General features: G+C 40.7%; 1 protein-coding gene across 2 annotated transcripts in view; it reads left to right on the top strand.

The window, feature by feature from the left end:
• Window positions 1–231: 231 nt before the first annotated feature.
• Window positions 232–24,912, top strand: part of FGD6 (FYVE, RhoGEF and PH domain containing 6) — a 111,223-nt gene continuing 86,542 nt past the window's right edge. For both annotated transcript variants that reach the window (XM_042246620.2, XM_004006264.6), the window contains exons 1-2: window positions 232–417; window positions 5,479–7,900. In XM_042246620.2, coding sequence (XP_042102554.1) covers window positions 402–417; window positions 5,479–7,900 — 2,438 coding nt within the window. In that variant the 5' untranslated portion in view covers window positions 232–401. The remainder of the gene's footprint in view (window positions 418–5,478; window positions 7,901–24,912) is intronic.

Here is a 24,912-nt window from a genome sequence, read left to right as displayed (position 1 = left end):
TTGGAGGAGGCTGGGGCTTTTGTCCGCCTTTTACGGCCGCAACTAGCAGGGGGCGCCTGGAGCTCTGATTTTTTTTTTTTTTTTGGAGCTAGAGAAGTCCGCGCACTGGCAAAGCGGCGTTGAGCACTGCTCGTGCGCGCGCGTGGACGTCCGCCCGGAGCTCCGCTGCTCGGTGCTCGTGCCCGCCTGCCCGTCGCCGGCGCTCGCGCCGGGGAGCGCCGCCGGGTCCTCAGAGCCGGCAGCTTCCTTTGTGCGGCGCTCACGTTGCGCCGCGGTCCCTCAGGACGGAATGTGGGCTCTGCGAGGATTTTTCTCTTCTGCCCAAATTCTTGAAACAATGGACTGTAAGGGGCGCGGGGATTAAGGGGGGCGAGCTGGGAAGCGAGCTTTACTGGGGAATCATGACTTCTGCTGCCGGTAAGTGACGGCGCTCAAGCTGCCGCTGGAAAGTTTGTAGCGAGCGCTGCAGGTTTGGGGCTCGGAGCTGCTTTCTCCCCCGGGATAGCTTAGTAGTGTTCCCTGTGCCTTTCTCCGGGACTGCAGCAAGTGCGGAGCAGACGGTGTTTGCTGCCGGATTTTCTCGTCCCTTCGTGCCTGGAGGGGCTCTTTGGAAATCATGTGTCTCTTGGGACCTCCCTTTAAAGGAAGACCTTGTTGGGGTCTCTTAGCTCCAGGAGAAACGGGAAATGTAAAGAGGGCATTTATTTATTCTTTTCTAAAATTTGAGCGACTTTGCCTTTGCGTATGAAAATAGTTTAGATTCCCATGTTAAGAAATCAGTTATTCTAGGAAAGGGCAGCGTTCCTGGAGTGTTGAACTTAGCCACTAGGCTGTGTGGCTTTAACCTCAGTGAGGACTGGAAACCCTGACCCTTAGTAAAGAGATGTAGACTTTGTTACTCCTGGGTTCCCCCCTGTTAGCTGAGAATCAGAGGAGTAGAACTGCCGATGCCAAGGTTTTTGTTCATCTTCACCCGGTTTTGGAGCTCTGTCTACCTGGTTAGTGAACACAAAGGCTTATTTTCTGTCTACCTCCCTTGGTCCTTTCCCTTCATCCATATGGCAAAGCCTGTTGTATTACCTTTGTGTGCACTCTGAAGAATTTTATGGACAACGTTCAGAAGGAACAGTTCCTATTTTCCGAAATAATTACTAAAGTAATATTATATTCCCTTATAAGAACATAGGTTAACTTTTAAGTTAGAATTTTTTTAATTTTTAATTTTTTAAAAATGACAATTTCGCCCACATTGAAAGAAATACACCTTCATTATACATTTAATAGTAAAATAGCGTAAGACTCCAAAGTTACTTCTAGAATCAGCAGTTAAGTATCAGATTAAGTTTTCTTAGCTTTTCTTGGCATTTGTTTTAAATTCCTGTAACTTGAAACTGTCAAACAGCACCCTAAATGTTCTGATTTGTGTTCTTTCTGAATACTAGATATGTTAGAGGTTGTACTGCTAGGTGTAATCTGATTACAAATTAAGGAGCTGAGAAGTTAGCCAATAGGAGTAGGAAAGCAAGGAGTGCAGTATTCCTGTAGTACTATCTCTGAAGATGTTGTGGATCTTCCCTTTAGATGTTATATGTGTGTGTAGAGGATGTCATCATATAGTGAGAATTATGTTATTTATTAACTCTTCTTTCCTTACCAAAGGAAGGCTTTCTACTTACTTGAGGTGAAGTATTTTCATCCTAAATTTCTGTGCCTCAGTGTAATGAACAAGACAAATTTTAAATTTAAAATTACTGGAGATTTTAAAATCCTTCCAGCCTGTTTTAACTCTTCCTTCTTTTACCAAACGCATTTAAAATTCGTACCTTGGATGTGTCAACTTTCAGTTCCAATCCCAACAGTTTATAAATGAACAGATACAGAAGCATTTAATTGACATTTAAATATGTAAACCTGATCTAGGTCTCAGTTTGGAATTGTATTATTTCATTTGAATGACCCTCAAATATTGCAGGCTGTTTTTATATTTATCAACTTTACAATTCAATCCACAGACATTTTTGTGGTGTTAAAAAGAGGGACACTTCCTGTGTTTAGCTGAGTTAGTTGGTTTTTAGCATAGCTGGCTGAGAAGCATTAACTACTTTTTTGCTTGCCCATCTGTTAAGATTTATTATAATTTTTTCACATGTCTAAATGGAGAATATAGAAAAGAACTGGGGTTTTATTTCCATCTTCTAACAAAATTATGTGTTCATCATTCTTACAAGCTGTTTATGATGCTCTTTGGAACAAAATTTAAATTCATTAAAACTTTAGGAACATTATTTGCAGCTGGGGGAGATGTTTGTTTACACTGAACCTAATCTGTGGCATTGTTTGGGCTGGTTGGCTTAATTTAAGGACATAAGAAAAATATAGAATATCTAAATTATATGTATTCTAAAGAAGAGCTTGTTTGTTTTTCTGCATCTGTGAAAGAGTAGGCCCACATAGAGATTTTAGAATTTTTAAAATCAGTATATGAGAAAAAGAGAGCTAATTATAGGAATGTATTTTATACCTTTTTGAACATGTACAGGTCTCAGAGTACATGTGCTGTACTTTGCTTTTTGGCTGGTCTAGTAGCTCAAAGTGTTGCACGTGGACCGCAGCCATCTGTGTGCAATAGATGACGAGTGTGTTTGTAATTGTTAGAATAGTGGTACTAGTGCTTTACACTCTTACCTTACTTTTCCCTGGAGCCAAACAGCTGTGTAAATAAAAGATTTGCTGCTATGCTCTAAAAAGTTTCAAGTCTGACTGTTAATACAGTATTAACATCCAAAGGTGCTGGATTTATTGCAAGTTTGACATTGGAGCAGACTGTCATATAATGGCTTGTTATTTTTTGATTTGTGTTTCTTTCAAAATAGAGCCACTAAAAATAATGATGAATTTCAAATATTGCTGTGTTATACTGGCTTAGTTGAACACTTATTCCTACTAATAATTAAGAACTTACTCAGTAATCCTATTGAAGTTGATTCCTACAAACATATTATTATTCTATGTTTAAGTGGATATTGACTTTTATTTTTTTAAAGAAATATCTTGTTACTGAGACATAGTAAAGATGTGTATGTGGCAGCTCTGTCTGTTCCCAGGCCCAATGTTCAGCATTGCGGATACGGCAGAGAGACAAAGTGCCTGCCCTCCTGGAGCTTGTCTTCTTGTGGGGAAGACAGAGGGAGGTACACTGAAGAAAAATCACACAGGGCAAAGGGCTCCGGAATCTAAGGGTTCTCCTGAAGCAGGTATCTCAGACAGACTCTAGAGTAATCTGTTCAAATCCCTCATTTACAAGTAAGGAAACTGAGGCAACCAATTCTGCATAAAAACACACAGTTAGGTTAGTCAGCTTTCCCAGTTACATTATTGGTTTCCTCTGAAACAGCATTAACTAAGCCAAAGTTCACAGTTCTTTATTTAATTCATTGAGTATATGTTGAGGAAGTTAGGTACATAATGCTGTGCTGTATTTCTTGGTAATCACCATAGTTCATGTAGTTAATTGAGTTTCTGGAACAGTAAGAGATTTATGATTCTTGGAAGCAGACCCTGTTCAAAGCGTATTTAAAGAAAAGAGTAAAGTTGATACCAAAGATTAAAAAAAAAAGATTGAACTGAAATAGCAAAAATTGATTGAGTGAATGACCCTGAAATTTCTGAACAGGCTCTAAGACTCAGTAAAAGGTTAATGAGATCAGAGGGTTTTTTTGCTTTTGTTTTTTGGTTTTTTAGCTGTGGTAAAATAACCTAACATAAATTTAGCATCTAATACTATTTCTAAGTGTACAAAGCAGTAGTGGTAAGGGCATTCATACTGCTCAGCTGCCAGTCTCCAGAACTCTTTCCATGTTGCAAAACTTTTTGTTTATTCCTTCGAAATGCCCAGAGGTAGGATGTTTTCAGAATGGTTACAGAAATGAAATCAGTGTGACAGTCTGTCAGTCTTCCTTATCTTGGATAAGATGGGAGGTTAGGAAGAAGCCTCGGGCAGTCATACTTTCTCTTAAGACTTCACTTAATAGGTCAAGGGTTTAATTTAATAGACTATGACACAAAGCTTTATCATTAGGGTTTGAGTGGTTTTAAAATTTTTTATACCAAAAAAAAAAAAACCAAGCAAAATAATAACGTGCTTATTGAACATTTAACTGAAATTGCATGGCTTTGGGAATTTATATTAAGGCATTTTGGAACTACCTCCTATCTTTTTTTATTATAACATTATACTGAAGAATTAAATGAGAAGGCATCTGTTCTCGGGTGACCTTAGTTGAAGAGGTTTGGGAAATTCTTCCTTGGTTGGTAAAAAGGAAGTAGAGCACCCTACTTTTTTTTTTTCTCCTTACTTGTGTCCCTGTAATGTCTTCCCGAATTGGAGTACTGTGACTAATTTCCTTTGTTGAAAAGAAACTCACCACCAAGTGAAGAATCAAAGCCTCTGTGTATCCAAGCACTTAAACAGTGTCCAGCAGATGATATTTTGAAAGGTTCAAAAATATTTTTACCACAAGTCTTTTAAGAAATATGACAGGGTGAAAAATGATAGTATAGATAGAAAAACATAAAAGAACTTTAAAAAATGTGGATGCTCAGACTATGTAACTTCATTTTACAGGCATTTTGTGTGAAGTTTTAGGTTCCTGTAGGCTAGAGCAGATCTGTCGAAATCTAACACAGTGCTTATAAGGTGCTTATTAAGTCCTTTTAATGTAATGTCAAGAAAGAATTGCTACCATAGGAATTATAGTCATCTTTTAAATACACTAGAACTGTGGTTATAAATGAGGGGTACACATCGTAATCACCTGGGATAGAGTGTAGACATGTGACTTTCTAAAAATAAAGCTCAGTGAAGAATTATAATGAAAATTCCCATTTGACAACGCCTGCACAGGAAAAATACCACTTTATTAAGAGCCTCAGATAATACAGTATTGATAATTTTCAGTGTTTAAGTTTGGGAAATTTCTAGTTTCTGTATTCTCTTTTAGGTTATTTTGGGGTTCAAGTGAGATAGGTCATTGATAGAGGGCATTTTATACAACTCCACTGTATATCCTCGAGATAGAAGAATACTGCTATTCACATGAGACGTTTGGGTCATATCCTATGTAAACCTTAGGCAAATTCAGCTCTTGGACTCAGTAAATGAACCACAGTATCCTCTCCTACTATACGGATCTAAGCAAAAGCCAGTTTTATTTAGTGTTGACTACAGATATGGTGATCTGTTCCAGAGTTAGAAGAAAAACTGTATTGGATTTACTAAGCAGTGTACACTATACCAAAAACTGTATGTACTTGAATTGAAGAGCAATTTACAGAATTGTAATTGCTGACTCTGCATAATGTAGTATAATAATCTACCTAGTAAAATGCATTGTCAAAAGTAAAAATGTTCTCAAACTTAATCATTTATCTTCTGCTTTGGATTTTTGGTCATCATACTTTTTTCTCCCCTCTATCCAGAGATTAAGAAGCCACCAGTGGCCCCCAAACCAAAGTTTGTTCTGTCAGCTAATAAGCCAGCTCCACCTCCTGTCGCACCCAAACCCGAGATCTTCGTTTCTAGTGTTCCACAGTCAACAAAGAAAACCAAACCATCCATAGCTCCAAAACCAAAAGTTCTGAAGGCCTCACCTGTCCAGGATATCACACAGTCAAGATCAAGGAAAATCGTCATGAACCTGGAAGAGCATACACAGGAATTCCCTGAAAGTACTGACAACTCGAACTGCAAAAACAAAGGGCATCCGAGCAGTGATTATATTTTACCAGTGTGTTCCTGCCATCCTGGATGTGACCATAAGCTTGAGAACAGAGGGAATTCGTGTGTCAAGCAGCTTGCCTTAGGGCCCCTGGAAATGCACGAGAATTTAGAAAATAACAAAATTGGTGAGTCCCCTTCAGCTGTAAAAAATCAGCATAAATGCGATTCTGTTGGTGAAAGGGTCAAGAGCCAGGGTAAAGTAGTTTTAAAGGCAAGCATCCTCGAAGAGAAGCTCAAAGATGTTTTAACACAACGAACGTCACCCTTTCTTTTCCCCCAGAAGCACAGATCCACAGACAGTCCAGAAATGAGTGATGGCTGTAATTCCCACAGACAGTTCAGCATTGAATTTGCAGACTTGTCACCTTCCCTGTCCAGCTTGGAAAACGTTTCTAATCATCACCCTTGCCACCTACAACTTCCTAGCACTGAATTTCAAAATTTTGAAACTAATCAGAATGACAGTGAAAAAAGCAACACTTGCTCTCATTCATCTGAACAAGAAGCTCTAGAAAATGGAAAAAGGAGTCCTTTCTTATCTTCAGATGGAGATAGTAAGAAATCAGAAGCCAAAGACCTTGGTCCCCTGGAAATCCACTTAGTGCCATGTACTCCCAAGTTTCCAACTCCCAAGCCCAGAAAAACACATGTTGCACGCCTCTTACGCCAGAGACATGTAGATACTCCGAGTGAAAGTACTGAAGAACCAGAGAATGTAGACAGCTTGCCTCATCTTTTCGAAGATAGTTTGAAAAACAATAAAATCAGTGTCTTTCATCAGACTGCTTTGTGTAACCAGGAACAGGTGGACAAAGGGAAGCCAGAAAATAAAGGTGAATTGAATGTGGACCTCACCGGTGATAGACAAAACTCGGTCTATTCACAGAAAGCCATGTGTCCTGAAACATTTTCCTCTGAAAAAATGTCACCTCCTTTAGAAACAGACTCTAACTTGAGTTCTGACAACAAGTCAGGAGATAGTTCTGGTATGTCACTTGCCGAGGACAAAGGAACCAATTTTATAAGATGCAATACTCTATCTATGAGCCTGCCCAAGCAGCTCAAATTAACCTGCAGTGAACATTTGCCTACTGCGTCTAACCCGGGAGTGTCTGCCCCTCAAATGCAAAAGGAATCTGTGATAAAAGGTGAAAGTTCCTCAAAAGTTGTCCCCAAAAAACCTCAGAGACACAGTTTGCCTGCTGCCGGAGTGCTTAAAAAGGCTGCCTCTGAAGAGCTTGTGGAGAAAAGTTCTTACCCCTCAAATGAAGAAAAAGATTCAGAGAAGGGTCTAGAAAGAGATCACGTGCAGCATTTATGTGCCCCAAACAATGGTATGTCATCCTCCTTTGATATGCCTAAACGGGCTTCAGAGAAGCCAGTGTGGAAATTACCTCATCCCATTATCCCCTTCTCTGGGACCCCAGAATCCTTAAAGTCCGTCACCATATCCTCAAACAGTGAGACTTCCAGTGCCCTGACCAAGCCTAGAGCAAAATCATTATCTGCTGTGGATATGGAAAGGTGCACTAAGCCTTGCAAAGACTCTCACAAGAAGAGCTCTTTAAAGAAGTTGCTCAATATGAAGCTGTCCATCTGTTTCATGAAGAGTGACTTCCAGAAATTTTGGTTCAAGAATAGCCAGCTTGGAGACACAACCTCAGGCAGCCTGGCAGGTGGGGAGCAAAAAGGGAATGAGAGTGATTGGCATGGTTTGTTGGTAGAGAAGAGAAGTAAACCCATCAAGGCATATTCGGCAGATAACTATAGTCTGGAGTCCCAGAAGAAGAGGAAGAAGTTGCGGGGCCATACCAGTGCAGCTAATGGACCAAGAGCCGAGTCTCTGGATGACCAAATGCTCTCCCGGGAGTCGTCCTTGCAGGCACTTTGCAAATCTGTTACCAGCGACTGTGCACCGGAGTATGAAAATATACGCCATTATGAGGAAATACCAGAGTATGAGAACTTGCCATTTGTTATGGCTATGGGGAAAACTCCAGAGTTGGAACAGCAGAATTCCAGCAGTGTGGAGGACACTGATGCAAGTGTGTATGAGGTAGAGGAGCCATATGAAGCTCCAGATGGCCAGCTCCAACTTGGACCCAGACACCAGCATTCCAGGTAACACTTAGGTGTCAGACAGACTCGTGTATCACTAAAATTAACCCTCAGCAACCCTGTGAGATAGGTCAAGATCTCATAGGTGGGGACAGGTCACTTGGCAAGAGAGTGGTTTATTTGATTTTATTTTTTAATTAATTTTTATTGGCATATAGTTGCTTTACAATGTTACATTAGTTTCTACTATACAGCAGAATGAATAAGCCATACATATACATTATATCAGGCTTCCCTGGTGGCTCAGAGGTTAAAGTGTCTGCCTGCAATGTGGGAGACCTGGGTTCAATCACTGGGTCGGGAAGATCATCTGGAGAAGGTAATGGCACCCCACTCCAGTATTCTTGCCTGGAGAATCCCATGGATGGAGGAGCCTGGTAGGCTATAATCCACAGGGTCACGAAGAGTCAGACAGGACTGGATGACTTCACTTTCACTTTCATACATTACATCCCCTCCCTTTTGGACTTCCTTCCCATTCAGGTCACCACAGTGCATTGAGTGGAATTTCTGGTGCTATACACTGTATTCTCATTAGTTATCTATTTTATACATCGTATTATCAATAGTATACATGTGTCCCTCCCAGTCTTCCAATTCCTCCAATCCCTGTTTTCCCCCTTGATATCCATATAGTTGTTCTCTACATTTGCGTCTCTGTTTCTGCTCTGCAAATAAGATCATCTATACCATTTTTCTGGATTCCACATGTATGGGTTAATATACAGTATTTGTTTTTCTCTTTCTGACTTACTTCATTTTATATAACTCTCTAGGTTCATCACGTCTCTACCAGTGACCCAGTTTGAGAGAGTGGTTTAGTTAAGCATATATTGTTATTTCCAAAGTGCAGTCTCTTTTTATCATGTAGTCAGGATGGGTATTTGCAATCTAACCTTTCAGTCATTGACTTAAAAGTACCAACTTGGAATACAGAGCAATACCCTAGAGGAGGGAGTTGTCCAAGTCAATGAGGTTTATTTGCTAGGTACTAGAAATCTGTGAAGTTTTTGAAATCTATGTGTGCCCTTGAACTTTGGTGCCCTTGTCAGATAAAACCTCTAAATTTGCAAAATTCACTACTCTTTGAGGATTATTTATTTCACTTGTTGAAGGCTAATTACTAACTTCAGATGGAGATAGAAGAAATGCAAGAGAAAGAAAACTCCTGCCTTTCTCACTTTTGTATACATACTTCTGCCCCTGGTGTGCCTACTTCATCTGTCTTTTTTGAAACCTTGTTTGTCCTTGATGGTCCAGCTCAGCAATCCCTTGCTTTCTGAAGCTTCCACAGTTAACTAGTACGACGTGTTTACCTCCTATTCTGATCTCCCAGTTACGCTTTGATGCTGTGGTGTCCTTTATCTCAGTCTTCTTTATGGTAGAATTGTTTATTGCCATGCCTGATTGGTATTTGGTTTCAGGCTTCATGAAGAGTTCTGGTCATATCTTTTTATCCTGCATGAGGCTAATGCAAGGGTCTTAGTAGGGATCGGTAGATTTGGTTGACTAAATGGAAGAATGAGCGAAAGAAGGGCAAAGGGGAGCAGCTTCCTAACCCCAGGAGCAGCTTCCTTCTCTCTCCCTAGTCACAAAGGGACCCTTGGCATTGTGTTGAAAGTGTTTTGTGTTTAACACAAAGCACACAGACCGTTTTGGACGTCTTTATATTCTTTCTTAGGTGACTAACTTCAAGCCTTTGAGTGCTTAGGTCTTAAAATAGGACTTCTGTAGAAATATTGATACATGTGGCACATAGTAGAGCCTCAGAAAAAAAAAGGATTATTGGATGAATTGAATAAGTCAAATTAAGCAGAATCTTAGTTGTTGCACCAAGTAAAATAAATTGTTCTTTTACCTTTCAGATGCTCTCTTGGCACTTTTCTTTGCTCATAATCCTCTTTGCCCTTCCTCCTTTAACCCAAAAAGGCTTACCTCCTTTGCCTTAACTTTTCTAAATCTGACTTCATCCTGTTTACAGCTGTCTACTCTGAGTGTTCGGAGAAGGCAGTGGCACCCCACTCCAGTACTCTTGCCTGGAAAATCCCATGGATGGAGGAGCCTGGTGAGCTACAGTCCATGGTGTCACTGAGAGTCTGACACGACTGAGCGACTTCACTTTTACTTTTCACTTTCATGCATTGGAAAAGGAAATGGCAACCCACTCCAGTGTTCTTGCCTGGAGAATCCCAGGGATGGGGGAGCCTGGTGGGCTGCCGTCTATGGGGTCGCACAGAGTTGGACACGACTGAGGTGACTTAGCAGCACTCTGAATGTTAGTACCTAGGTGAAAACCTCTCCCTTGGCATAAATATTTCAATGGGGAATAAAGTATCCAACTTTTTTAAAAAAGTCTGTTTTCTATTTTCATGCCTGCTCATCTCACCATGGAACAGTTTTGTTGATGCTGCCCTCCTTTTGAATAATTTTTTATTGGAGGATAGTTGCTTTACAATGCTGTGTTAGTTTCTGCTGGTACTGCCCTCCTTTTAACAAAGTTTTGTGTGTTATTGTGTATATGTGTATGTTGAAGGGACGAATTTGGGTTCTTTGTGACATGCTGCTGCTGCTAAGTCACTTCAGTCATGTCCGACTCTGTGCAGCCCCATAGACAGCAGCCCACCAGGCTCCCCCGTCCCTGGGATTCTCCAGGCAAGAACACTGGAGTGCATTGACATTTCCTTCTCCAACGCATGAAAGTGAAAAGTGAAAGTGAAGGCTCTCAGTCGTGTCCAACTCTTAGCGACCCCGTGGACTATAGCCCACCAGGATCCTCCGTCCATGGGGTTTTCCAGGCAGGAGTACTAGAGTGGGGTGCCTTCACCTTCTCTGCTTGAGCAATGAGTGGATGCCAACAATTAAGATAGGATTAGGTTTGGAATAAGGGTGGTGAGTTTGCTTTTGGAATATGTTGGATTTGAGGTGCCAGATAACCATCTAGGGGAAAGCGTTAGTTACTCAGTCATGTCCGGCTCTTTGTTACCCCATGGACTGTAGCCCACCAGACTCCTTTATGGAATTCTGGCAAGAATACTGGAGTGGGTTGCCATTCCCTTCTCCAGGGGATCTTCCTGACCCAGAGACTGTACCCGGGTCTCCTGCATTGCAGGTGGGTTCTTTACCATCTGAACTGTCAGGGCTTTGTGATATACTCCTATCCTTAGCGAAGATGAAGTTTTTTTCCTTGAAATTGGAGATTTGACCCTGGAAGTTTTCTGTTGACCCTCAGGCTTGATCTGAAGGGTTTGTGATTATCTGTAATACAAACTGTAAACTTCTGGAACTTGTTCTTCATCTGGTTTGCTTCTTATGCCTTTAGGGCACTGCTGCTCTGGTCAGGGGCAAACGAGGAAGGAAGGGGTTAATGTACACATCCAGCCAGTGCAGCCGGATGGCATTCATAAGAAGGGCTTTTTCTCAAGGCCACAGGAAACCAAGGGCGGCTTTGGACAGGTTGAAGCTGTCAAGTAGGGCAGCCTGGTAAAGAGTGGGTGAGCTCTGCTTTTGAATTTCGCTTTCCATGGAGATTTTTGTTTAGGCCTGGCGCAGGGAGGCCTGAGCAGACTGGGGAGTCCTAAAATGTGCCAGCTGAATCAAAAGCCTTCAGTCACAGGCCAGGCTAACAGTGTTGCCTGGGAGGTCGTACCTTGTGTAAACAACATTGCGCGTGGAAAGAGAAAGGAGAATTCAAGCCTCCCGAGGAGGATACCTGGCTTCCCCCAAAATAAGGTAAATGAGAAGTGGGGTGTCTGTTTCAGGTGAGCTGAGTGGATCCAAGTGGAAATCCTGTTTGACAACCTGGCTGTTGAAAATAAAGATCTGTGTTTTAGAGTAATTAAAATTCAACACCCTGTGCTTCTAAAATGATAAGAAAAAACACAAATGAACTCTTTAAAACTTTTCTGCTGAAGTGAATCAAACAAGTGTCTTTAACAGTTTCTTAGGCCTTGGAGAGGAGGTTCTGGATCTTGTAAAGGGGACTGGTTCACAGAAACTCACTAGTTTTACAGTCTACTTAGATAACCGAGCAGATTCTGGATTAGTAAACAGAATAATGGGGGTAGCCTGTATGGTCTTCTTCTTTAGAGTATAGATGTTTCACGAATCCAACAACTTAACATTTCCGGATTCATAACAACATGTTTATAACTCTTCAGGAAAGAATTGCAGGCAGCCCTCAATTTCAAAGAGGATTGTGTTCTAAAAGTTTATGATGATTTGAAACTTAGTGTATTTCTCAAAGACACAGTTGTGGGATGGTGCTATAAGCCCCAGTTTAGTCTCCGAGTTACATTAGCCATCACTGTCCTGGCCTCCCCTTGCCCCTCTCCAGGTAGATTCATCCTCAGTGCTTTGTGCTAATGCAGGAGAGTTGGCCAGGCTGGAGCCGAGTGCCTGCAGGGCAGGAGCAGAGTTGCTGTTTGGAGGCAGCAGGGTTTGTGGAAAGGGTGAGGCAGCTAAGGAAGAATGAGGAAACTGGGGGCTGGGCTGAGAAAGACTACAAAGCACTGCCAGTGACAAGAAGGGAAGGGCTGGGTGGGTGGGAATTAGGATGCACTGGATTTGCTTTTCCTCCTTTCTCCTTCACTGTTCCCACCCCTCCCCTTAACCCTCCTCAGACTCCTTTGTGCGGTTCACCTAATTAGTCTCTGACCTTAGGAAAGAGTGAGTGGAAGAAACTGAGGGAGGGGGCTGGATGGTAAGGAGTGGTTGAGCAGCCAAATCTCAAGGTCAGGGTGAATGATGTCATAGAAACATTATTGTTGATGTCCAGTCGCTCAGTGGTGTCCAGCTCTTTGTGACCCCATGGACTGCAGCATGCCAGTCTTTCCTGTCCTTCACTATCTCCCATAAGTTTTCTCAAACTTATGTCCATTGAGTCAGTGGTGCCATATAACCATCTCATCCTCTGATGCCCCCTTCTCCTACTCTCAAGCTTTCCCAACATCGAGGTCTTTTCCAATGAGTCAGCTCTTCACATCAGGTGGCTGAAGTATTGGAGCTTCAGGTTCAGTAGTTCCAATGAACATTCAGGGTTGATTTCCTTTAGGACTGACTGGTTTGATCTCCTTGCTGTCCAAGGAACTCCCAAGAGTCTTCTCCAACACCACAGTTCGAAAGCATCAATTCTTTGGCACTCAGCTTCCTTATGGTCCAACTCTCGAATCTGTACCTGACTTCTGGAAAAACCATAGCTTTGACTAGATGGACCTTTGTTGGCAAATTAATGTCTCTGCTTTTTAATACACTGTCTAGGTTTGTCATAGCTTTTCTTCCAAGGAGCCAGAGTTAGATGCTTAGAAACATAGAAAGCATAGAAACATAGCTTTAGGTATTCCCAGGTAGGTCACCACTGGGTCATTACTCTGGGTTCTCAGAAGTAATTTTGTTGGAAGTAAGATGGTGAGCCCCTTTGGAGTATTCCAGTGCTCTTGAGGGGTACAGTGATCCTCTTCCTTGATGTGTTTCAGACGTAATACATCTAAAACAACGGGCAGTGGGCCTTTCTCTCTGGCATGCAAGTGACGAGTGCTCATTCACTTGACCAAGAAGTGTGATTTCCATAAGGAAGTTTCTAAAGTTTGGGCCTCTGATGTTAAAGAGTTAGGGACAGATCGCAAAATAGTAGGGCCCAAACAGTGGAATTTTCCTCTTAAAATTGTAGCAGATTTCCTGATTCTATAATCCAGAACAGTTTTCCCTGGAAACATTCCAGGTTTTTTCCTCTGTTGTTTTAGTTTGTTCTTATTATAAGCCCTTCAGGGAAAATGTGTGGTAATTGGGTTTTCCTGGGTAACCTATCAAGTCCTCAGTTTATTTATTGCACAAGGCTGACCGGTGTCAAGCAGTATGCATTCAGAGATGGAAGCATGTGCTACTCCCTAGGAGTTTCTGCCCAGTGGGACTGAGTTATAGATGACAAGCTTTGTCTGAGTTGTATCCCAAGTAGGGTGTTGGACTTCACAGAGATGGTGACACTTGACCTGTGGCTTATAAAATGGACATGATTGGATTTGGCATTTAGATCATTTTCCAACCTCTGTAAGAGTGGTTTCATTCTTTGTTTTCTCCTTAATTTAAATACAAAACTGGGCTTAAAGAGCAGCCGAATGGCATTTCAAATCTCAAGTCCCAGTATGGCATTTGTGTTGTAAATCTTCAGACCCAGCCTAGAAGCTGTCTCTCCTGGGTTACGTTTACCATCTGGTGGTTTTGTTGGATTTTAATATAATGATTAAAGTATAAATTAGTAGCCCTAATGAGCACTTCCATGGTTGTCATAGCACCACGAAGATTAAGCACAGTTAAAGGGTGGGGGCTGGGACTCGTACATCTCAACAGCAGCTCTTTCCTGTGAGTTATTTTCAGCATCAGCTCAGGAAATATCAAAAATTTGTATGGCTCTTTAACTTCGTGCTTCTTGTGTTGGAACCATAGCCACACGGTTTTGGCAGATCTGTTTGTTTACATACTTACCCTACATTTGAAACATCAACTAGAAGCATTGGATTTTATTTCTTGGCTATGCAACTTTTCTTTTTTCCTTTTAAATATGTACTAGGAATTAAAATGTGGTATTTGTGTCCAACTATATTCCTTTGGTCTCACTCTTGCCAAAACAGATAAGTTAATATTTTGTCAAATACATATGTTTTTATGTGACGGAATATCACTTTATACTTTTAGAGAGCATATTTTTAGCCAGAAAAGAAGAATGAATATCCTCCACTGTGATTGTGTATACACACACATGTCCGTGCGTGTGTGTGAGCACATCCTGTCTTCCTTGGTAAAAATACATTGTTTTGAGATAGGTGATATTTGCACATTTGGGGAAAAAAAGATGACATTGTTTTGAGATAATTGGCTGGTTTTTCCATGATTTTTCAATGGTAAAAATTGAATATATAGTTTTAGAATTTCACCAAGGTTATGATTTTTTTTCATAAAATTGCAATTAAGAATTGTATCAATGAGGTAGAAATTGCTTTGCAAAATGAAATTTTGATCTTTTTCCTGGAAAAATTTTCCCAGGAATGTTTCTGTTTGGGAAAGGGCACATGTGGGAAGGGTAACAAAAAGGGGCTTCCTTCTTTTCCTGAGCATTTTTAATTTCTGTAAGGACCTGATAGGTAAAGATAATCAGACAATCCACCAGTCTGAATGGATTAAACCTAACAGTAGGATGTTTGCAACCTAATGAATTGTTGCCTTAGAAATAACCATGCAGGTTGGGCTCCCAGCCTTAACACAAGAGCATCTTTAACATATGAAAAATGCAGTGGAAAATAGTGGGAAGTGAGCCGCGGACGATAGCATTAAACAGGGCAATAAAATTAAATAAATAGTGTTTATGACTTCTAAATGCTGATGTATTCGAAGAGGGAACGGTTAGTGTGTTGATAAGGAAAATAATAAGGGAGGAGGGACTAGTACGAAGAGGTGGAGAAGATGACCTTTGGCCCACCAGTCCTCCAGGTGGTTCAGGGGAATTCCACATGCAGGCCCCTGTTCAAACAAAAGGGGATGAGTATATTCATATTTCAGGTATTCACTAAATGCCTGTACTTGTATGCTACTTTGGTAAGATTTCTGGGTTCTCCCAGACATTTCTTTCAAATGCATCATCTTTTCCTGGGGTTGCATAGATTAACTTGATATTTAGGGAAAGCCCTTTATTTAAAAAGTAGACCTGTTTATATTAGCCTGTTTATTTTAACACTTTCTTGAAACTGTATGAGGTACAAAGAGAAGTTCGAGTTACTGTAGTTTTGGGTGTGGGACTCTACAAAGCAGTGCCGACCTTCTTTTAAAGACTGAGTTTGAAAAGGATACCAAATTGCTATGATTTATTCAGTAATCCTGGATAAATACTTTGGTATTATGTAGGAACTTGGATGATCCTTTCAGTTTTATTCAGTACTGTTATTTTTTAGAGATCATGTACATTTCAGATCATCAGCAGTAATGTAGCAGATAGGTGAATTTCTGTTTTAGAGAGGATTGCCAGGTATTATACTCTCACAGGTTCTTAGGAAATTTTGTGGAATGTTTAAGAGTTACTGAAATTCATTTATGGAATATTTTCATGGAGAAGGAAATGGCAGCCCACTCCAGTGTTCTTGCCTGGAGAATCCCAGGGATGGGAGAGCCTGGTGGGCTGCCGTCTATGGGGTCGCACAGTCGGACACACTGAAGTGACTTAGCTTAGCTTAAGAGTTAAGTTCAAGAATGGAACTGCCTCGTTTCTTCTGGATAGTATGGGAAAACTTCTTTGGTGGTTTAGTTTGGGTCTGGTGTTTGTGGATCTCTAGAGGAAAAAAGAAAGTATTTGTGAGTAGTTTTGTCATCAGGCAGAGACAGTTTATCACTGGGGCTATAAAAATTTGATTGGTTAAATAGGATACCAGTGGAGTAAAGTACTATGATAGTATTTCCAGAAAGGATAGCTCTCTGCTGCAGTTTTCTTTCAGACTTCTTATCCCTTTTTGTTTGCATGTATTACAGATCCATTCTGGTTCCATGTAAGTGTGAATTGGAGTAAGGTTGTATGAGGTATTATTACCCTTTTATATGTAAAGAAACAATCATGGTAATAGTGACTTCAGGAAAAATGGGCCAAGATGGAAATGCAAATGGATTAGTGGTTCTAAGCCCTAACTCTGAATGGTCTGTTTACCAGACTCCCATTTATCAAAGTATTTTAGTTTCAGCTTCAGGAAAGGTGAAATAATAAACACTGAACAAAGCAAGTCAGTTTCCCCTTACTGTTTGGATAAAAATTTAAAGGAAAACAAACACATTTAGACTTTTTCTGTTTGAAATATCAGTGCTTGTTCCTTTTAGCTCCCGTGGCTTCCACTGAAACCTTTGTTTTACTTAAATCACTTTTTTTTTTTTTAAAGTAAGTTTCTTGGTAACATATTTGTAACAGTTGATATATTTTGTCATATATTATTATCATTTAAACATTAGGAATTAAAGTAAACCAATTAAAGACTGGTTTTCTATCAAACTTAGAATAGCTTGGTTTTTGTTTTGTGTCCCATCCCCCACCCCCGCCCTTAATGTGAAAAGCAGTTCTGATTTGAATTGCATGACAAGTGTAATTTCACATCAGGAAAACATATATAATAAATAAAGAAGGAGTAATTGGAAACTTTTTCCCCTCCTCTTTCTATTGGTCTTTAGATGTATCTACAGTCATAAGTAACCATTTCAATTTAAATGAGTAGTTTTTACACTATTTAATTTTTCTTTCAATAGCTTCACTGTGAGGAAGAGGAAAATAAAGCATAGTTCCTCTGTAACCCCCAGTTAGGTTGTGGGGAGGACTCTGGGGGCAGGGCTCGGGGCCCTGGGAGCAAGTAGGGATAAATAATGAGATCCTTCACTAGTCCAGTATGATTTTTTTGTTAACAAAAGTTGGGATGAAGACATTTAAATGGGGGCCTTTGGGGTCGTTTGAAAACTTTGAAAATTGAAGTGTGTCTTTTAATGGTTTTAGTTTAAATGTAGTTTTAGAATCATTAAAGTTCTGAATTAAAGGAGTCATTAGAAAACATTCAGCCCAACCTCCGCATTCGCTTGATAAAACCCAGCACAGCACGATTTGTTGACTTTCCCTACAGGGGAGAGAGACAGAAATTGCGAAACTGTGGCTCCAACCCGGTGCTTCAAAATACCACATCTCCACTTCTAACGCTATTGTGGAAGTATTACAGAGACCACAAGTTTTAGGAAATAGTTGCAGAAAGCTTCAGGATTGCTTGTACCTTGGCCTTATTTTCTCCTACTAGGACAGATAATGTTCCCTGTTTGAGGAAAGAGGGCTGCCACACAGCTGCATATAAGCACAGGATTATATGACTCCTACTTTTTAAATGGTGGTTTCAGGGAGGGGAGTGTTCAAACTGTCACGTGAGTGTATGTTCCTCAGTTCTTTGTCACAACAAAGATTTGGAGTGACGGACACTAAAGCCCCCTCAACGTGTCTCAGCTCTCAGGACTTGGATAGACTGTGTTACAGCTCTCAGGTCTTCAACAGACCATGTTATAGCTCTTAGACAAATTGGTGTTACAGCTCGGTGTTACAGCTCTATTTTATTTAGAAGATAGCAGGAAAATCCATCTTTGAGGCGTGAGGGCACGTCAGTCCAAAGATAAGAGGAGAAGAGCACCCCAGTGCGCAGGAGAGCGAGAGAGCGAGCAAGCTAGCTTTGGCTTCTCTTTTGATATGTTTCTCACTCCCCGGGCCTGTCCTATGGAAATTGGGTCAGCCAGGAGTGTTGTTTGTTTTACCTGAGGTCCTCACTCCGGTCCTCGGACCTTCTTTTGTTCTATTTTCCTGGGCTTTTCCCTTGCTTCTCTTTTAGCCACCACCATTTTGGACTCCTTTTCCCTATTCTACCTACCTAACAAAACTAAGCAGAAGCTTTACAAATAATCTCATGCCACTAACATATGTTGGTATATTAGTATCTCTTTCCTTCAACTCTCTGATTCTCCCCATCAATCCAGTTTTTTTTTTTCCCCATTTCACCAAAACTTTTTTTTTTTTTTTTTTTTTATTTTTTTTTTTTCAGTTATTACCAACGTTTATTATGTTTACTGTGTCAGGCAATCAGGTACACATTCTAATTGTAATTAACCCCTTTTCACAGTTGAGAAAAAGTTCAGAGAGGCCATATCTAAACCTTCCGAGTCACACAGCTAGAGAGTGATAGAATGGGTTCTCTGTACCACATTGGTTTACAAAATGTTTTGAAATAAACTTTTTTTTTTTTTTCCCAGAGAAATATTTATTTATTTTTCTATGGTGTAATTATTGTATAATCAAATACACATATATTAATTGTTTTGCTTAATTATTTTGGCATTGGGTTCACCACTGTAACCACCACTCAAAAAAAGTATAGAACATTTTCATCACTTAACAGAAAATTTCTGCATGCATTTTCCCAATCAACTCTTTCCCTGTCCTCCTTTCCCTGATCATTCATTTTCTGATATCAGTTAGTTTTGATATCTGGTAATTTTTTTTTTTTAATTTTTTAAATTTTAAAATCTTTAATTCTTACATGCATTCCCAAACATGAACCCCCCTCCCACCTCCCTCCCCATAACATCTTTCTGGGTCATCCCCATGCACCAGCCCCAAGCATGCTGCATCCTGCGTCAGACATAGACTGGCGATTCAATTCACATGATAGTATACATGTTAGAATGTCATTCTCCCAAATCATTCCACCCTCTCCCTCTCCCTCTGAGTCCAAAAGTCCGTTATACACATCTGTGTCTCTTTCCCTGTCTTGCATACAGGGTCGTCATTGCCATCTTCCTAAATTCCATATATATGTGTTAGTATACTGTATTGGTGTTTTTCTTTCTGGCTTACTTCACTCTGTATAATCGGCTCCAGTTTCATCCATCTCAACAGAACTGATTCAAATGAATTCTTTTTAACTGCTGAGTAATACTCCATTGTGTATATGTACCAAAGCTTTCTTATCCATTCATCTGCTGATGGACATCTAGGTTGTTTCCATGTCCTGGCTATTATAAACAGTGCTGCGATGAACATTGGGGTACATGTGTCTCTTTCAATTCTGGTTTCCTCGGTGTGTATGCCCAGAAGTGGGATTGCTGGGTCATAAGGTAGTTCTATTTGCAATTTTTTAAGGAATCTCCACACTGTTCTCCATAGTGGCTGTACTAGTTTGCATTCCCACCAACAGTGTAGGAGGGTTCCCTTTTCTCCACACCCTCTCCAACATTTATTGCTTGCAGATTTTTGGATCGCAGCCATTCTGACTGGTGTGAAGTGGTACCTCATTGTGGTTTTGATTTGCATTTCTCTAATAATGAGTGATGTTGAGCATCTTTTCATATGTTTGTTAGCCATCCGTATGTCTTCTTTGGAGAAATGTCGATTTAGTTCTTTGGCCCATTTTTTGATTGGGTCGTTTATTTTTCTGGAGTTGAGCTGCAGAAGTTGCTTGTATATTTTTGAGATTAGTTGTTTGTCAGTTGCTTCATTTGCTATTATTTTCTCCCATTCAGAAGGCTGTCTTTTCACCTTGCTTATATTTTCCTTTGTTGTGCAGAAGCTTTTAATTTTAATTAGATCCCATTTGTTTATTTTTGCTTTTATTTCCAGCATTCTGGGAGGTGGATCATAGAGGATCCTGCTGTGATTTATGTCTGAGAGTGTTTTGCCTATGTTCTCCTCTAGGAGTTTTATAGTTTCTGATCTTACATTTAGATCTTTAATCCATTTTGAGTCACCAAAACTTTATTGATCAGATGATATCAAGGATAAGAAATGCTGGTAATATCATATAGCATAGATTCCATATTTAATAGTAACAGCTGATATTTCTGATATACTAGGAACTCTCATAAGAGTTATTTAGTCCCTATTATCCTATGCAGCAGATCCTCGGTTCGATTCCTGGGTTGGGAAGATCCCCTGGAGAAGAGATAGGCTACCCACTCCAGTATTCTTGGGCTTCCCTGGTGGCTCAGACAGTAAAGAATCTGCCTGTAATGCAGGAGACCTGGGTTCTGTCCCTGGGTTGAGAAGGACCCCTAGAAGGAGGGCATGGCAACCCACTCCAGTATTCTTGCCTGGAGAATCCCCAGACAGAGGAGCCTGGCAGGGTACATTCCATGGGGTCACACAGAGTCGGACACGACTGAAGTGACTTAGCAGACATGCAAATCCTATAAGATAGATACTATCTCTTATTAAACATGAGGAAACTAAGATTTCGGTGAGGTTTAATAACTCACCCAGGGGCACACAGCTAATATTCAGAAAAACTGATCCTGAGACATAATAATTTTAAATCAGAACATGTTCATATTATAGACTATCTACCCAGGAGACTATGATTAAAAAAATGTTCAGTTCAGTTCAGTCGCTCAGTCGTGTCTGACTTTGCGACCCCATGAATCGCAGCACGCCAGGCCTCCCTGTCCATCACCAACTCCCGAAGTTCACTCAAACTCACGTCCATCGAGTTGGTGATGCCATCCAGCCATGTCATCCTCTGTCTTCCCCTTTTCCTCCCGCCCCCAATCCCTCCCAGCATCAGAGTCTTTTCCAATGAGTCAACTCCGCATGAGGTGGCCAAAGTACTGGAGTTTCAGCTTTAGCATCATTCCTTCCAAAGAACACCCAGGGCTGATCTCCTTCAGAATGGACTGGTTGGATCTCCTTGCAGTCCAAGGGACTCTCAAGAGTCTCTCCAACACTACAGTTCAAAGGCATCAATTCTTCGGTGCTCAGCGTTCTTCACAGTCCAACTCTCACATCTATGCATGACCACAGGAAAAACCATAGCCTTGACTACACGGACCTTTGTCGGCAAAGTAATGTCTCTGCTTTTCAGTATGCTATCTAGGTTGGTTATAACTTTCCTTCTAAGGAGTAAGTGTTTTTTAATTTCATGGCTGCAGTCACCATCTGCAGTGATTTTGGAGCCCAAAAAAATAAAGTCTGACACTGTTTCCACTGTTTCTCCATCTATTTCCCGTGAAGTGATGGGACCAGATGCCATGATCTTTGTTTTCTGAATGTTGAGCTTTAAGCCAGCCTTTTCACTCTCCTCTTTCACTTTCATCAAGAGGCTTTTTAGTTCCTCTTCACTTTTATTATTGTCCCCAATTTGTTCACTATCTAGAGGAAAAAACACGGGGACACCTGCAGTGATTTGTATGGACATTAATGAGCATTTTCAGAGGCCCAGGATTTTTCATGCAAGAGAAGTTTGTGAATTGGAAAACCTTTATGGTTAGGGACTAGGTGTTTCATTGGTTAAAAATGGAAATAATCATGCCATGTTTGCATTTGGTCAAGTTAGTGGTGGTTGCTATTCAGAACGAGTTAAAAAGTTCCTGTCATTTACTGGTTGCATGTGGACATCAATGATACAGAAAAAATTATGCATGTCTCATATTTTCCCACTGATTTACATGACACTTGCTTTTTTATCTATTATTCCAGTTCCTCATTTCGTTTTCTGTCAAGTACTTTCCGAGTTCTAAAGCACTGTAGTTTTTTGGATTTTGTTGTTTTTTCTTTTTTTTTGGCCATGCTGGGCAGTATTGAAGATCTTAGTTCCCCAACCAGGGATTGGACCTCTGCCCCTGGCAGTGGAAGCATAGAGTCTTCACCACTGGACCACTGAGGAAGCCCCCCTAAAGCCCTGTAATTTAAAATTAGCTAGTATTTATAGATTCTCCAAAGCAAATAATTTTGTAGGGCTGCAGTACCTTTTATGATACCTAGTAGCCTTATTATCTTGATGAAAAATTAGATTTAAGTGAATGGTGGATTTTTTTTCCCCAAAGAGGCAGGTGATAAACTCTCTAGATGAAGATTAGAGGAAGTAGGATTTCTGGAGCCTTTGAATTATGACAGGATAAGACCTGGAAACTAGGAGAGGAAAACATTTCGTTGGATTGTAGGTTGAAAGAAATTTCCTTAGCTAAAGCATTTCTAGCATCATTGCTGGGACTACAGACATGTGTCATAATTGTTGACCCTCTCTACCTAGGGGCTGGTGAAACCTACCTCCAAGGGTAAACTAGTTGAAATGCCTCTTTAAATTTAGCACCTGTGTTCATCCTGCCTAACCTGAACTAAAGCTGGCTAGTCTTCATTTTAAGCAAATAATGCTATAAATTATATTATCAATTCAGTTCAGTTCAGTCACTCAGTCATATCCGACTCTTTGCGACCCTATGGACTGCAGCACACCAGGCTTCCCTGTCCACCAACTCCCAGAGCTTACTCAAACTCATGTCCATTAAGTCGGTGATGCCATCCAATGATCTCATCCCCTGTCATCCACTTCTCCTCCCTCCTTCAATCTTTCCCAGCATCAGAGTCTTTTCCATTGTGTCAGTTCTTCACATCAGGTGGCCAAAGGATTGGAGCTTCAGGTTCAGCATCAGTCCTTCCAATGAATATTCAGGACTGATTGCCTTTAGGATCAACTGGTTGGATCTCCTTGCAGTCCAAGGGACTCTCAGGAGTCTTTGCCAACACCACAGTTCAAAACCATCAATTTGACAGCAGTCAGCTTTCCTTATAGTCCAACTCTCACATCCATACTTGACCACTGGAAAAACCATAGCCTTGACTATGTGGACCTTTGTCAGCAAAGTAATGTCTCTGCTTTTCAATATGCTGTCTAGGTTGGTCATAGCTTTTCTTCCAAGGAGCAAGCGTCTTTATATTTCATGGCTGCAGTCACCATCTGCAGTGGTTTTGGAGCTCCCCCAAAATAAAGTCTCTCACTGTTTCCACTGTTTCCCCATCTATTTCCCATGAAGTGATGGGACCAGAGGCCATGATCTTCGTTTTTTGAATGTTGAGTTTTAAGCCAACTTTTGCACTCTCTTTCACTTTCATCAAGAAGCTCTTTAGTTCTTCGCTTTCTGCCATAAGAGTGGTGTCATCTGCATATCTGAGGTTATTGATATTTCTCCTGGCAATCATGATTCCAGCTTGTGTTTCTTCCAGCCCAGCGTTTCTCATGATGTCCTCTGCATATAAGTTAAATAAGCAGGGTGACGATATACAGCCTTGATGTACTCCTTTTCCTATTTGGAACCAGTCTGTTGTTCCATGTCCAGTTCTAACTGTTGCTTCCTGACCTGCATACAGATTTCTCAAGAGACAGGTCAATGGTCTGGCAGTCCCATCTCTTTCAGAATTTTCCTCAGTTTATTGTGATCCACACAGTCAAAGGCTTTGGCATAGTCAGGAAAGCAGAAGTAGATGTTTTTCTGGAGTTCTCTTGCTTTTTTGATGATCCAAAGGATGTTGGCAATTATATCTCCGGTTCCTCTGCCTTTTCTAAATCCAACTTGAACATCTGGAAGTTCACAGTTCACGTGCTGTTGAAGCCTGACTTGGAGAATTTTGAGCATTATTTTGCTAGCATGTGAGATGAGTGCAATTGTGTGGTAGTTTGAACATTCTTTGGTGTTGCCTTTCTTTGGGATTGGAATGAAAACTGACCTTTTCCAGTCCTGTGCCACTGCTCAGTTTTCCAAACTTTCTGGCCTATTGAGTGCAGCACTTTCACAGCATCATCTTTCAGGATTTGAAATAGCTCAACTGGAATTCCACCATCTTCACTAGCTTTGTTTGTAGTGATGCTTCCTAAGGCCCACTTGACTTCACATACCAGGATATTATATTAGTTTCTGGTATATAGGCAAGAGATTCAGTTAAATAACACACATAAGTATTTTTTTCAGATTGTTTTCTATTATCAGTTATTATAAAATATTGTCTACAGTTCCCTGTACTGTATAGTAGGTCCTTGTTTAGCTCTTTTATAAATAGTAGTGTGTATCTATTATTCCCAAACTCCTCTAATTACCTCTCCCTACCCACAATAACTTTTTCTGTGTCTGTGAACCTCTGCATATAAGTGATATCATAAGACATTTGTCTTTCAGACATCTGTCAGACTTACTTCAGCTGGCATGATAATCTGTGGGCCCGTCTGTGTTTCTTCGAGTGGCATAGTTGTTCTTCTCTGTGGCCAAGTAATAGTCCATTGTATATATGTGCCTCATCTTCTTTAGCTGTTCATCTGTGGGTGGACATTACGCTGTTTCCATATCTTGGCTATTATAAATAGTGCTGCTTTGAACATAGGGGTGCATTTATTTCTTCTTATTGTGGTTTTATCCAGGATATGCCCTGGAGTGGAATTGCCAGATCATATGGTGACTCTAGTTTTAGTTCTTTGAGGATCCTCCATACTGCTCTCCATAGTGGCTGTACCAGTTTATATACCCACCAGCAGTGTTGGAGGGTTCCTTTTTCTCCACATGGGAAACACTTAATTTGGTCACATTGCTTTGTCCCCCATGCCTGGAACAGTGCCTGGCGCATGGTAGGGACATAGTATCTATTTATTGAAAGGCTGAATAAGGAAGTGGGTTTGTGGCTACTGTGTCACCATTCCCTTCTGCGGCATGTTGCC

Source organism: Ovis aries, chromosome 3 (genome assembly GCF_016772045.2).
Source record: "Ovis aries strain OAR_USU_Benz2616 breed Rambouillet chromosome 3, ARS-UI_Ramb_v3.0, whole genome shotgun sequence".
NCBI lineage: Eukaryota > Metazoa > Chordata > Mammalia > Artiodactyla > Bovidae > Ovis > Ovis aries.
Note: the sequence above shows the minus strand (reverse complement) of the source record. Positions and strands in the feature narration are given on the sequence as shown.